Source organism: Schistocerca cancellata, chromosome 1, assembly GCF_023864275.1.
Source record: "Schistocerca cancellata isolate TAMUIC-IGC-003103 chromosome 1, iqSchCanc2.1, whole genome shotgun sequence".
NCBI lineage: Eukaryota > Metazoa > Arthropoda > Insecta > Orthoptera > Acrididae > Schistocerca > Schistocerca cancellata.
Window position 1 is genome coordinate 514,634,981 of NC_064626.1, and position 15,721 is coordinate 514,650,701.

General features: G+C 40.8%; 1 protein-coding gene across 7 annotated transcripts in view; it reads left to right on the plus strand.

Moving 5' to 3' along the window:
- Positions 1 to 15,721, plus strand: part of LOC126178436 (uncharacterized) — a 290,068-nt gene that overhangs the window by 27,352 nt on the left and 246,995 nt on the right. For 6 of the 7 annotated variants that reach the window (XR_007536368.1, XM_049924532.1, XM_049924531.1 and 3 more), the window contains one exon: positions 4,857 to 4,920. Coding sequence is in view for 6 of the 7 variants with exons in the window: in XM_049924532.1 (XP_049780489.1) it covers positions 4,857 to 4,920 (64 nt within the window). In the remaining variant the exon portion in view is untranslated. Of the gene's footprint in view, positions 1 to 2,550; positions 2,823 to 4,856; positions 4,921 to 15,721 lie in introns of all 7 variants that reach the window. The other variant, XM_049924537.1, reaches the window with a different exon arrangement.

The window sequence follows — 15,721 nt, forward strand, 5'->3', positions numbered from 1 at the left end:
TTTTGAAACCTCTGTTAATTTCCAGCAGGCTAATTAATCTTTTTTTATCATTTTGTATGTACAAAAATATATTTCTTGAATAGTTACCAGTTGGTGTTAGGGAATATCTACTACCTCCAGTTGACCTTGTCACCTTCGGTCCACATAAGTCAAAAGGTATCAATTCAAGAATACCTTTTGCTCTTCACTCAGAGTATTGAAAATGTAATCTTGTCTGTTTATCTTCCAAGCATTGTAGTACGTGTAGAATCAGTAGTTCCCTTATATTTAATGTCATTGGCCAAACCTTTCTGCAGACTTTAAATTCTGCCAAGGCTTAAATGTCCTAACCTCCTACACCACAAGTTAAGTTGTTTAATGGTGGTACTGCCTTGTTGTAATTTAATAATTATCTGGTAGTTCCAATTTGTGGATACTGTTATGAAACATTGCTGCTGCAAATAGATTATTTTCCCTATTGTAAATGTGACAGTCTTGTTTATCAAGATTACAGAATGTTCCCTTTCATACAGAAAGTAAATTTGCACCAAGGCACGTAAAGAACATGTCTTCCTTTAATTTTTCTCTCTTCTCAGCCAGTCAGTGCATCAGTATGTTGTCACCAATTCCTTCAATGGGTAACTTCCTGTCATTTATCCTTACCACTGGTGTAGTTAACATTGATCTACATGCACTCATTTCACACAATTATTTAGACATGTCTGGTGAAGCACCAATTAGTATACCAGTCACTATTTATGTCTTTACTTTCCGTAGTGAAGAATGTCTTGCACTCTCAAGTCTCTTCAAGTCTCTTCCGATGGTTTGCCACTTCCATTGGTTGTGATGCAACAGTTTCATGCAATATGATCATACTTATTACAATTACAGAGTCTTAGTCTTGTGGAAAAACTATTTTCGAAGTTGTTGGAATTCTCTAGACACATAATCATGGTTCCTTGTCATCTGGTAACCCAGCCAATAAAATGCATATTAACAACTCATCTTTCATTTCAAGATTCAAACTGTTCAACATATTAGACATGAAAATAATTTTGCTTGCATATTCTTCTACTGAGGTACAGTTCTCCAGTCAAGTCGCAAGGAGCACAAACGGTAAACCATATCTTCTTTTAAGTTTGAATCATCTCATAACTGCTCCCCCCCCCCCCCCCCCCCCCCAGACTTCTTTTGCGGTTGTTGTGTTCTGCAGGTGCATATAAATTATGGATCAGCTAACAATATTATTTTTTTCTCTGATATCATATACTTTTCCCTTGACCAGAAGAAGAAATGGCAGTCATTATTCCACATTAAGGTTGCCTCTATTACAAAAAAGGGGTGCCAATAATGCCACCAAATGATATCAAATATGACAGATAAGAAAGTTAAATTTCAAAAAGGTTCTCCTTGACAATTTCTCCTTCTGTTCAGTAGAAGTATTTCTAATTTGTAATGTGCTAGAGATAGGTCATGCATGAGTGAAGGGTGCCTGCTTTTGCGCGCGCGTTGCGCGTGTTGTGTGTGTGTGTGTGTGTGGGGGGGGGGGGGGGGGGGGGATGCGCACACATTTCATATATGAAGAAGGCTTTGGCCGTGAGCTCAGTGTATAACAGTATTCATTGTTCGTGTCTGCAACTAAATGTACCAGCTCTACAGTAAGTAGCAATCTATCCATCTATTCTTTTCTTAATATTGTTGATATTCCAACCTGGACTTTTCCATTGTTTAAAGAGATTTTAAAATTAATTTTAATTAAACAGGGTGGCACACAAAATGTCATATATTGATGTCTAATAAATATTTTATTTGAAGGCTGGCAACATTGGAATGTTGTGAGAAGTAGCCATCATTGCTGCTTGATTCAACAGAAGTCAGCACTTGTCAGTATCACGCATACAAGTTGCCATTGTTTCATTTTAGTAAAATGGAGCACAAAGGCTTGTTGACACTAGAACAGAATATGTAGATTATGTTGTTTTACTCAGAAAAAATGAGTGTAGCAGAGACTCGGCTATGTTTTCGTGTTCGTTTTAGTATGAGGTGCCCCCCCTGCAGACAGACAGTGTACAGACTAACCACAAAATCTGAAACTGATGGCTGTATTTTAGAGCAAAAGCAACATTGTGCCAGCTCGATACATGCTCTGGAGACTGTGGGAGTGGCTTTGACATGGAGAGGTAGGAAATCCACGGGGCGAGCTTCAGCCAAACTGGGCATCTCACCTCGTTCACTTCAGAGATCACGTTTTGCTGATATGAAATTATTTCCATACAAAGTGACAGGTTGCACAAACTCATGAAAAAATGACAATGTACGGCAATTACAGTTTGTAACTTTGGTGCTTGCATATGATGATGCCGTGATTCACAATGCATGGTTCTCTGATGAGATGTACATTCATCCGAATGGTAGCGTCAATTGGCAGAGTATCAGATTGTGAATTATCGAGAAAAAGCGGGTGTGTGGAGTACCATTTCCAGCTTTGAAATTATTGGACTAATCTTTTTCAGTGGCACAGTTAACAGTACAAACTACTTGAACATATTGCAGAAAAAATTTCTTCCACAGCTTTAAGCAACAGGGTTACCAATGGATCATGCAAATTGGAGCTTGTCCTCAAACAGAACATTATTCTGGATTTCCTCAATGGCCATTTTGGGCACCATGTGATGTGCCATCAACATCTAGAAGATTTTCAGGATGGTTCAATATGGCTGTCTCACAGCTTGGATATTAATCCTTGTGATTATTGCTTATGGGGACTTTTGAAGGAGACTGTCTACTACAACAAACCATGTAATCTAATGGAACTGGAAGTGGCTACTGCAACAGTTTTCCAGGTAATCACAGAAGAAATGCACCACATGCTCGATGTGCATATGCATTCTTGATGATTAACACACGCGTTATTAAGTTATACAAAGAATTTTCAATGTATGAAATTTTGCATGCCACCTTGTGTATACAGTACTTTCTGTACAGAGATTAACAGGGGTAATGAAAATGATCATATTAATAAACAATTATTCAGCAAAGTTTTTTGAAAGAAAAAGTGTACAAGTTGATGCTCATATATGATGAAATGTGGTTCTTCAGTGGACAAAAGTAAAGTTCATCTTTAAGCTGTATTGTATGTGATACACCCACATGTTTTACAATCTTTCTGTTCATATTCAATATAGATTGTCTTAATGTTGATGTACGGTTCCTTATGAGGACTGATTGATTAATTTGTGTGTCACTTTGGGCATGTTGCTTAGAGATACAATGTATGTGCTTGATAATGACTTCACAGTCAAAATTGGCCAATAGCAGCAAATAAATGGAAAATTTTGGAGATTGTGATGGACAGTGTTTTATTTTGAAGACTGTGTAGAGGCTTTGGACCCCTGTACAAACGAGATATTCACTAAAGAAATTGTAAGCTGTGGTATATCTTATTATAATGGATAAAATGTTAGGGTGGTCAGTCAAGTTAGAAAACTGTGACAGTTTTGTAACACCACTCATAACACTCAAAATAGGCCTTTGCTGTGTGACATGGCTTTTCACTTTACGCAGCTCACTAAGTTCCTCTGGAAGAAAGTTACTACTGAATGCAGCAGTTCATTGTGATCATTATTGATTAGTGCCTGTTAATGATCATTGTTGTTGTTGTTGGTGGTGGTGGTGGTGGTGGTGGTGGTGGTGGTCTTCGATCTGAAGAGTGGTGTGATGATCATTGTGTTGTTGTTGGTGGTGGTGGTGGTGGTGGTGGTGGTGGTGGTGGTGGTGGTCTTCGATCTGAAGAGTGGTGTGATGCAGCCGTCCGGTGCAAGCCTCTTAATCAACAAATAACTACTGCAATACATCTTTCTTAATCTTCTCACTTTACTCTTCTCTTGGTCTCCCTCTACGATTTTAACCCTCCACATTTCCCTCCACTACTAAATTGGTGATCCCTTGATGTCTCAGAATGTGTCCTATCTACCGAGCCCTTCGTCTAGTCAGGTTGTGCCGCAGATGTCTTTTCTCCCCAGTTGTATTTGATATGTGATCTACTCATCTAATCCTTAACATTCTTTGTAGCACCACATTTCAAATGCTTCTATTCTCTTCTTGTTGAAAAGTTTATCATCCATGTTTCATTTCCATATGTGGCTACACTCCATACAAATACTTTCGGAAAAGACTTCCTAATACTTAAATCTATATTTGATGTTAACAAATTTCTCTTCTTCAGAAACACTTCTCTTGCATTGCCAGTCTGCATTTTATATCCTCTCTATTTTGGCCATAATCAGTTATTTTTCTTCTCAAATAGCAAAACTCGTCTACTACTTCAAGTGTCTCGTTTTCTAATTTTATTCCCTCAGCATCACATGATCATTGTTATTTGTTCAAAATAATTTACAACTGGAAGATATTAATTAATTGGAACTGTACAATTTCATAACTACAACATTTATTAACCCAAAAAATTAAAAAAGATTAAGGGGCTAGTAGGGTACAATAATATAGCTTATTCCTGCTTTGTGACAACTCGTGTTTTTGATTAACTTTTTGCTTTTGTAATTTTGAAGCATTAATGTAATCTTTCTGACTCATTTCAAGTGGGAAGCACAAAATGTAAAAGCTCTACATTTGTTGTCTTTGAACTTGCGAATTACAGTGTTTTGTTGTAATTAGGTAAAATGATGCAGGAGTGATAAGTTTATTTGCATAAATATTGCTGTTACCCATTTTATACAACTCATTCTTGTCCATTTAAAACCTTTCTTTCCCATTTTTTATCTTTCCGTCTCCATATGTGAGCAGTTGATTGAAATTCATAGATACTGAAATAATCTTAAAATATATTTACAATAATTCATTTTTATTATATCTGTTTCCAGTGTTATGAAGTTTGTGCTGCATATGCATCCAAAGCGCTTCTTAAGATGGACCGTTCAGCCACTTGTAAGTAAAATAGTTTAACTGAGTTTTTCACGAGAGAATGACTAAAGTCAGTTTATCACTGTATTGAGCAGCTAAAAAAATCTCTCTCTCTCTCTCTCTCTCTCTCTCTCTCTTTCTTTCCATGCACTTCTGTACACACACACACACACACACACACACACACACACAGCTAGGATGGCTTCATACAGCTATGATCTTGCTAGAAAGTGTTAACATGTTTATCTCCATGGTGCTGTGTAGCCTTTCTCGATTACATCAGTACTTCAGATTGTGTAATGCATTTGTGAATATCTCAAACGAGGAATCAAGATTATGTTAAGAGTGGCATGATGATATTGTGCTTCACTTTGCCTGTTCGATTATAATGAAACAATATTATTCATTGAAATCAAATTTCATAGATAAAAGTTACTTTGTTTCTCCATTTTATTTTGTAAGGAGTCTTAATTTTTTGATACCATTTACAACTATTTGAAGTTCCACATAAAAGCTACTTGTAATTTGTTCTTTTCCCGATCTTTTAAACCTCAGTTCGATGGTAGGTAGCAAAATTCAGTGAAAAAATTGTTGTTGGGTTAGTCTTTTAGGACTCTTCCATCTTTTTGACTCACTTATATGTTCAGTTTGTATGGAAAGCTGTTGTTACAATAATTAATAGTTTATTTGGAGTCATAAACAAACTTTGAGCTTTGGGGTGTTTTTCAACATTTTCGAGTACAATAACTGTGCTTGTACAAACAGAAGAGAAGTGTTGTATCCCTATTCCATTTATCAGTTGTAGAAGAAGAAACAAAGATAGCTGGATGCATAATGTATCCTGCACAACTGTATTATTTTGTAAATGGCTCAGTTGTTTGGAAGAAGGTTTGTTGCAAGTGATACTTCACAAATGTCCTAGTATTCTGTTGTATTTTACACCCTCTTTTTTTTCCTGTCATGATGTTGAGGCAAATGAAGTATTTTAGTACAGATCGTTCATATTACACTGCTCAATACACAGTGGAAATAGGAGTACAGTGATCCAGTATTTGCCAGTTGTCACAGTAAAACATTTCACAGAAATAACTTACTTTTGTTTTTGAATATATCCTGACAGACTTGTAACCAGATTTGTGCTGGGCCACTTTAGATTCACATTTCCTAGCAATATTTGCAAAATGTTTATGTGAACATTGTAAAATCTGCAAATTACTCAGTAGAACAACTGCACAGTGTGTGAAGGCAGGTACAGCTTACCAGTATTAGTGATTTTCTGTCATAATCCAGTTGACTGTTGAGCAAAGGGATAAACGACTGCATATATGCCTCTGTATGTACTCTAATCTCTCTTATCTTAATCTTATAGTCTCTGAGAGATATGTAGTGATTGCAGTGTAATGGTCTCACAGTCTCATTTGAATGCAGGTTCTCGAAATTTATTCAACAGGATTTTGCAACAACCACTTCATCTTTCTTCCAAGGATTACCGAGCATTTCTTTTAAACCTCTAATAGGGATTATACTGAACTGTATGGTCCTAGCAGTACATCTCTGAATTGGTTCGATATTTGTTGTTAAGCTTGGTTGATAGCGACCCCAAGCGGTGGAACTGTTTAAGTGATAAACAGGTGGAAAAGAGCTCCTATATTTATTCCATTCATTCCATTTCTGTGACGTGATTGGATTATCTTTGACAGTATTTAAGAAGACAATCAATACCTTGTTTTAATGTTGTTCTGTTACTACTTTCTGGTATATGCAGTTTTTCCCTTAGTAAATGTAATGTGTGTGATACAACAGTTTTATTCCACTATAAGAATGGTTATGGGCGCAGTTGTGCTAACAAAGAAAACAAAAACTGTGTTAGTGTCAATTAGCTGATCTAAAACACATCCTTATGGCAAAGACGAAATACTTGCCGATATTGGTTGACTACTTTTCATTCTTTGCATTTGGGAAACGTTAATTGACACTGAGCTGTGTTTGATAATCTCACAGAAAAGAAAAAGGCAGTAGAATGAGTAATGAAATACACAGAGCTGAAGGATAACAGACACACTATATTGAGAAACTGAGTGTAGTGAATTACGCTTCTTGAATGTATCGGGTGAAAATTATTTTAATAGAGTCTGATTTGTGGACTGTAATTGAGCCTGGTGAGATGGAAGCTGGCGAGGGTGCATCAACTGCTTATAAAAAAGGCATATATGACACGTCAAGGTAAGGCGTTAGCAAGAGTTGTACTTTGCATTTGTGACAGGTAGCTAATGTGTATACGAAATTTGTCAAATCCAAAAATAGTATGGGAAGAACTTCGAAAATTATATGCCCCAATGAATAGCAAATTTCACACTGTGAAACTAAGATGGAAGTTATACTCACTAACAGTGAAGAATTGTGACTCTGTGGAAAATTATCTAGGACTGATAAACAAAATTATAGTGGATCTAGTGAATGTTGGTGACAAAACTGAAGGCGAAGATTTAGCAATGGCTATTCTGTGTGATCTTCCAGATGAATGGGATGCAGTAGTTACGGCTTTGTGCTGTTTGCCAGATATTGATTTTAAGTGTGCTACAATTGAATGCCATTTACTTGCTGAAGATGAAGATGCTAGACATTATGAATACAGTTAAGGTAAACATTCTGTAATGTCCTCGAAAGTTAATACTGGTAATCAGAAGTAGTGAATAACGCCACTTACGGAATGTGGCAAAGGACAGGAACAAACAGAGAAAAATAGAGGGGTAGTTTTGTTTGTTATAACTGTCACAAAGTCGGTCACATATCCAGAAACTGTCTAGAAAAGGTAAACTTAAAAAAGGAACAAAAGAAACTAGATGATGTTAATATGAGTGCTACCTTGGCACAGTTAAATTGAATGGTGGTAACTGAAAAGTGGATTCTGGAGTAACTCATCACGTGGCTCCAAATGAAAATTATTTTTCAGCTCTTGATAAAAATATTTTGGCTGAGATCATAACCTTAGTTGATTGCAGAAAAACAGAGGCCATGGAAAAAGGTACAGTAAGGCCGAAGACAATTAATAATGAAGATCTGGCTAAGGAATTCATAGCTAACAACACACTGCTTGTGACAGAGTTCGATCATGCAGTCTTATCTGTGAGGCAGGTCATTGAAAACTGCAAAAAGTCATTTTAGACAGAGAAGGTTGCTATATCCATGATGAGTTTGGAAGACTGCTGATTAAAACTCAACAGAAAGGTCATTTATATTACATAAATTTGAAGCTATATGCAGTTGACAGGTAAATAAACATAGAGAATAACGAATTTAACACAAAATCGCTATACTTATGGCACTGTTGAATGATGCATGTTAGTAAGCATTCAGTAAACAACATTATAAGAAAGGAAGCAGTCCCAGGATTGGACTGTGGAAAAGGTTACTTAACCTCTGTGATGGTTGTATGGTAGGTAAATCAACACAAAGATCATTTCTGAAAACGGTAAACAAGACTCAAAGGAACAAAGAGCCACTTCAGAGCTTGTTCATGATGATCTCATGTGACCTGTTGTTGTTCCAAGTTTTGGAAGCAATAGATATTTAATGATTATTTTCTTAAAAAATAAGGTTGAAGTGTTTGAAGAATTCAGGAAATGGAGGATTCAAACCGGAAGACACTTAAGGGAATTCACATGGACAGTAGCCTAGAATTTGGTTTGTGCAAACGGTCACAGTTCTGTGAATCTGAAGGAATTTGGCATGAAATAACAGTGACATACACGCAACAGCGAAACAGTACAGGTGTATGCCTCAAAAGCATGTTAATGGATATGGTAAGGTCACAGTTGCTAGAAAGTAATTTATCATAGTTTTCTTGATCTGAGCTGACGTACACTGTGATATACATAAAAAATTGTGTTAAAAATAGCCATAACAATGAAAAAATGCCTTATGAATCGCAGACAGGTAAAAGTCTAGTGTGAGAGATTTATGTGTGATAGGATGCAAAGTTTTTGTTCACATACCCAAAGAAAGATGTTCTAAATTATCCGCATGGGCAGAAGGTGTTCTTATAGGATATTCTCCATATGGCTATGGAGACAGGATCTGGATGCCAGAAACAAAACAGTTTGTAGAATCCAGGGAATTTATATTCAAAGAGTTTTTGAATGGTTAATGCTAAAATGAAAATAAGAAACAGAAAGACTCTATTGGACTGTACAAATACAGAACATTATCGTTTCCAAGTATTGAAGCATAAATACAAAGTGAAAGAGAAGATTCTAACACTGAAGAGAAATTTTATGTTTTCTCAGATCAGGAGGAAAGTTTGGAAGAAACTGAAGATAATCAGGAATTTGTGGAATGTGCTGAAACATCACAAAGTGGATACAGGCCAAGAATGAATGTAACAAAAGAAAAAAAAAACATTTAAGCAAATGTCATCCAATGACACTTCTTTCCAAAGAGAAAGCTTATGTTAAAGAAGCACAAATACACATTGTGCGAGAAAGGAACAGTGAAAAACCATTATCCTATCATGAAGCAATTAATTCCAATGAGGCAATGGAATGGATAGCAGCAGTAAATGAAGAAATTAACTCCCTGAAGAATCATGATGCTTGGAAATTGGTTGAGCTACCATCTGGTGTAATTCCTATATTAAAAAAAGAGGGACATGTAGAAAGAAGACAGTTGGTGAGAAGCAGAGTTTTAAAGCTCATTTACTTGCAAAGGTTTTTAGTCAATTAAAAGGTGTAGACTATAATGATATTCATGCTCTTATTTCAAATTTCAAAATGATTCATGTATTGATAGCAGCCATTTCGCAGGCAGCAGCCTACAGCAGAACTGACACATTGTCACAGGGATCGCTGATCTCTTCTGGTGTTGTAAGGGTCATAATCAAAATCTGTGATAGACCAGGATTAGTTGCTGCAGTTATTTAAAAAAGAAAAAGAAAGAAAAAAAACAAACACTGAGCAGTGCACAACAAAAAGTGTTCAGGGACAGCTGTACGCAATTGCTTGTTGAAGTTAGTGTGTTGTTAACGATGTAGTCCAGGCCCGACCTCTAGTGGTATTCAATGCAATTACAGCTCAAAGCATCCACCACCTAATTTGCCACATTAAAACTTCCCGTATTTTACTATCTTTTAAGCTTAAGTGAAAAAACAGATGTTTCTTTTGTATAAAATACTAGGTCCCATGGCTGAGTAGTTAGTTGCATTACGTAGTGTGTATCTTAAACAGACCATGGCAGCAGATGAATGAGTGCATTCATACATCATTGCGCGCGTGCACTACATTTTGCATGTAGGTTTTTGCACATATAATCTTTCCAAATTGGGCTTCACCACATGATGTGCAATACCAGTAACTGCTTACATTTTTGATATTCCACGCAGAAAATACAGCTGTTTCAAACTATCTCTCATAAATAGCTCGTATAGGTACAATTCACTTTGAAATAGCATCTATTAAGTAATATCATGTTCTTGCATTGTGAGACAGAATTCACATATGTTTCGCATTTATCGCAAAATACCAATTGTTCCGATCCCTAGTGGAGAAGAAGTTAAAAATCTTGTACATCATGAGCTTGTTGGTGGACTCCTTTACTTTTCACAGAAGACTCAACCAGATGTAGCTTTCTCGGTGGCAAAGTTGTGACATTATTGTTCAAATTTAATATGAACCATTTGAATGCAACAAAAAGGATACTAAGACAAGCGAAGGAAACAGTGCATTGCGAACTCGTGTATTATCCCAGTGGTCAAGTACTTGAAGCATTCGCTGATGCTGATTGGGCTGCTCGTATAGATGGTTGCAAAAGTATTATGGGATGTGTAATATTACTGGCAGGATCACCATAGTACTGGAAAAGTCTGAAACATACTGTAGTTGCATTGAGCACAAAGGCAGCAGAATGCGTATCAGTGGCAGCCTGTGCAAGAGAGGTGGTAGGGATGAGGGAATTACTGAAGAGCCTTAACTTGAAAGAACTGATTAGAGAATCAACATCTCTCTGGTGTGATAAACAAGCAGCAATCATACACTCCAAGAATCATACAGACAAATACAGAATAAAACATACTGCCATAACACATTGTTTCATCAGGGAAAGTAATGGATTGAACGATTTACATTTGATACATTTCAACCAATAAAAATAATCAGAATTGTAACAAAGGTGTTGACTCACAATATTCACGAACATCATTGTAAGAAAATGCATTCAAAGTGATTTACATTGTTATGTTCAGACATCTTTTCAAGTGGGGGGGAGGGGGGGGGGGGGTGTGAGTGTTAAAGAAGTAAACAGATGGAGAAGAGCTCATTTGTTGATTCCATTCATATCAGTTCTGTTATATGATTAGATTATCTTTGACATCGTTCTTATTTTCAGTCTGTTGTCCCACCTGCAGGTCCAGGGGTTAGAATAAGCCCGAGGTATTCCTGCCTGTCGTATGAGGCAACTAAAAGGAGTTTCACACGTTTTGGCCTTTATGTGATGGTCCCCTGTAGGGTGTGACCTCCATTCTTCAAAATTTTCCCGAAGAGCGAGCCAACTGGGGAAGGGCACCTTACAAGGTGTATAGTGTCAGTCATGCATTGAGATCTTTAGCCCACTTTCTCATCGTCGCATTGCAGTCTGCCCATTCTCCATCTTTTGTGTGAGGACACCTTCCTGGGTGCGTTTCCACCATGCAGTGTCGCTTTCTGCGTCAATAGTGACAATGGACTTCTTTGCTCATGATATCCAGCACGGTTGCCAGTCCGTTGTGGTGGGGCCGCCACATACTCTGTTGGTTGTTGCCCCCTGACCACACAGGGATAGCTCTGGTGATGCGTGCGCCGTTAACTCCCCATGCATGCCAAGGGGTAGATGCTCTTCCACCTGGGGCATTGGGACTCCCGGCAATGGCCATCCTGCCAGGATGTGCTGTAGCTGGGTGGCACCCGTGTGGAGGGCCCCTGGTCGGTGTGGGTGGCATCGGAGCGGCTGACACGCAATGAAGTGTAGTCTATCATCTCCTGCTGGTTGCGAAACACCAACAGCCTCTAAGCGATCATGAGCTCAATTCAACGCACAGAAGTACGAACCCAAATCGTTCCCCTCCCTGGTCATACCATGGGAGGAACTTCAGGCTAAGGATGGCAGCGGATCTTATTTGCCCCAGTACCTTGTATGTTCGAGAGCTGATGGGGAATCTTTCATGATGATGAAGTTTTTTGTTGAGCATTTAGAGGACAAGTTCAGGGAGGTGGAGGGCTTGTCCAAAATGAAATCTGGGTCAGTCTTGATCAAAACAGCTTCCTGTACCCAGTCACAGGAGTTACTCACTTGTGACAAACTGGGGGATGTTTCTGTAACCATCACGCCCTATAAGAGCTTAAATATGGTCAGGGTATCATATTTCACAGAGACCTTCTTTTGCTGTCCGATAATGAGCTGTGCACCAATTTAGAGTGCCGAGGTGTACATTTCATCTGGTGTGTCCCCCGGGGTCCAAAGGATAATCAGGTTGCCACCGGTGCCTTCATCTTGGCCTTTGAGGGCGATACATTGCCCGAGAAGGTCAAGGTGATGGTCTACCGGTGTGATGTAAAGCCCTGTATCCCTCCCCCGATGCGGTGGTTTAAGTGCTGGAAGTTCGGCCATATGTCTTCTCGCTGTACTTCCAGCGTCACATGCCGAGATTGTGGACGCCCATCACATCCCAATACTTCATGTGCTCTGCCTCCCATCTCTGTCAACAGTGGAGAGCACCATTCGCCTTGCTCGCCTGACTGCAGGGTTCTCCGGAAAGAAAGGAAAATCATGGAGTACAAGACCCTGGACAGACTGACCTACACCGAGGCTAAGAGAAAATTAGAGAAAATTTGAATGCCTGCATCCTGTGCGTATGACATTGTCTTAAGCTGCCGCTACAACAGTTCTGGCACCAGCAGCTCTGCCATCCCAGGTCACCACTCAGAGGCGGAAGACTACACCTGCCTCCTTTATGGTGGGGGGCATTTCCCTTCCTGCTGCTCCTGAACCACCTACTTTGGGAGCAACATCCCCCCCCCCCTCCCCCCCACACACACACCAACCATCGGGGATGTCCGTTCCCACTTCTAAGCCAGAGAAGCGTAAGTCTTCTTCAGGTTCTCTCACTAGGAAGAGGTCCCTTGGGTCACTCTCCATTCCCAGGTTTCTTCTAGTGGGAAAGACGACACCCGACAGTGGCTGAAGAGCCCAAAAGCAGCTGGCCGTAGGGCTTCATGCTCGTCCTCAGTCCAGGAGACTGAGCCAGTGAAGTCCTCCCAGCCAGGGAAACCCAAGGAGCAGCAAGAGAAATCCAAAAAGAAAACCCCTAAGACCAAGGAAATTGCGGTGGCACCCAAATCACCGCTACCTGCAAGCTCTGCGGCTGAGGATGGGGTGGAGATTTTGGCATCCACTGAGGACCTAGATCTCGCCAGACCCTCAGACACAATGGATATAGACTGCTGAGGCAATAAATGGGTGGCAGCAGGTGACTCTGAGGCATAAACTGCCTCATTGAATGTTCCATGCCCTCCCAGTCTCATGATGTCATCCTCCAGTGGAATTGCAACGGTTTTTTCCACCGCCTGGCTTAAGGCAACTGTTAAGCTTTACACCTGCTATCTGCATTGCCCTCCAGGTAACCTGGTTCCCAGCAATGCGGAGCCCTGCCCTCCGCAGCTGTAAGGGATATTACAGGAACTGTAGCGACTATAATAGTGTGTTAGGTGTAGTTTGTGTTTATGTCCTAAACTCGGTCTGTAGTGAACACGTGCCCCTTCAAACCCCTCTTGATGCTGTGGATGTCAGAAAAGGATGACACAGGAAGTAGGTATCTGCAATGTATATCTTCATCCAGATGGTGCTGTACCCCAGAATGTATTAGCTGCACTGATTGATCAACTCCCTAAACCTTTCCTACTTCTGGGAGAGTTTAATGCCCATACCTCTTTTGGGGTGGCACCATGCTTACTGGTTGAGGCAGAGATGTCGAAACTTTACTGTCGCAATTCGACCTCTGCCTCTTAAACACTGGGGCCAGGTGGCTCATGGTAGTTGCTTGGCCATTGATTTATCAGTTTGCAGGCCAGGACTTTTCCCACCTATTCACTGGAGAGCACAAGATGACGTATGTGGTGGTGACCACTCCCCCATCTTCCTGTCACTGCCCCAGCGTCAGGCGCATGGATGCCTGCCCAGATGGGCCTCGAACAAGGCAGACTGGGGAACTTTCACCTCTGCTGTCACAGCTGAATCTCCCCCACACAGTAACACCAATGTGATGGTTGAGCAGGTGACTAGCACAATTGTTTCTGCAGCAGAAAATGCGATCCCTCACTCTTTAGGGTGCCCGAGGTGTAAGGCAGTCCTTTGGTGGTCGCCGGAAGTCGCTGAAGCAATTAAGGAGCATCGGTGAGCACTACAGCAGCATAAGCGGCACCCTTCCCTGGAGCACCTCATAGCCTTTAAACGGCTCCGTGCCCTGTTTGCTACCTTATCAAACAAAGGAAAGAGGAGTCTCGGGAGAGATACGTCTCCACCATTGGATGCCACACGGCACCTTCCCAAGTCTGGGCAAAGATCAAACGTCTTTTCGGGTACCAGGCCCCAACCGTTGTCCCCGGTGTTCCATAAATGGCAAGTTATGTACCAACACAAACACAGTTGCCGAGCTCCTGGGCCTGCTCAAGTTTCTGCATCAGAGAATTACCCCCCAGCCTTTCACACACTCAAACGGCGGCTGGAAGGGAACCTCCTCTCATTCACTACATGCTGCAGTGACTCCTATAACGCCCCATTTACAGAGTGGGAGCTCCTCAGTGCACTTGCACATTGCCCCGACACAGCTCCTGGGCCTGATCACATCCACAGCCAGACGATTAAACATCTCTCATCTGACTACAAGCGACATCTTCTTGTCATCTTCAGCTGGATCTGGTGCGATGGCGTCTTTCCATCACAATGGCGGGAGAGCACCATAAATCCGTTGCTCAACCCTGATAAAAGCCCGCTTGATGTGGATAGCTATAGGCCCATCAGCCTCATCAGTCTCATCAGTTCCATCTATATCCAGGAGAATGGAGTCTCGCAGGGTTCTATATTGAGTGTCTCTCTATTTTTAGTGGCCAATAACAGTCTAGCAGCAGTTGTCGGGCCCTCTGTCTCACCTTCTCTGTATGCAGACGACTTCTGCATTTTGTACTGCTGCTCCAGTACTGTTGTTGCTGAGCAGTGCCTCCAGGGAGCCATCCACAAGGCACAGTCATGGGCTCAAGCCCACGGCTTCCAGTTTTCAGCCGCAAAGTTGGGTGTGTCATGCACTTCTGTCGATGTCGTACCGTTCATCCGGAACCCGCACTTTACCTTAATGATGATACACTCACTGTAGGGGAGACATATCAATTCCTAGGACTGGTTTTCGATGCTCGATTGACTTGGCTCCCTCATCTGCAGCAGCTTAAGTAGAAGTGCTGTCAGCACCTCAATGGCCTCCGTTGCCTGAGCAACACCAATTGGGGTGCAGATTGCTGTACCCTGCTGCAGCTCTACAGCCCTTGTCCAATTCCTAATTGACTATGGGAGTGTGGTTTATGGTTCGGCAGCACCATCAGCATTGCATTTAATCAACACTGTGGGGTTAGATTAGCGACAGGAGCTTTTAGGACGAGTCCAGTGACCAGTGTACTGGTGGAGGCTGGTGTCCCTCCACTGCAGATCAGATGTGCGCAACTGCTCACCAGTTACACGGCACACATTCATAGTTCCCCTGAGCAACCGAATTACCGTCTCCTTTTCCCGCCCGTGGCAGTCCATCTCCCGC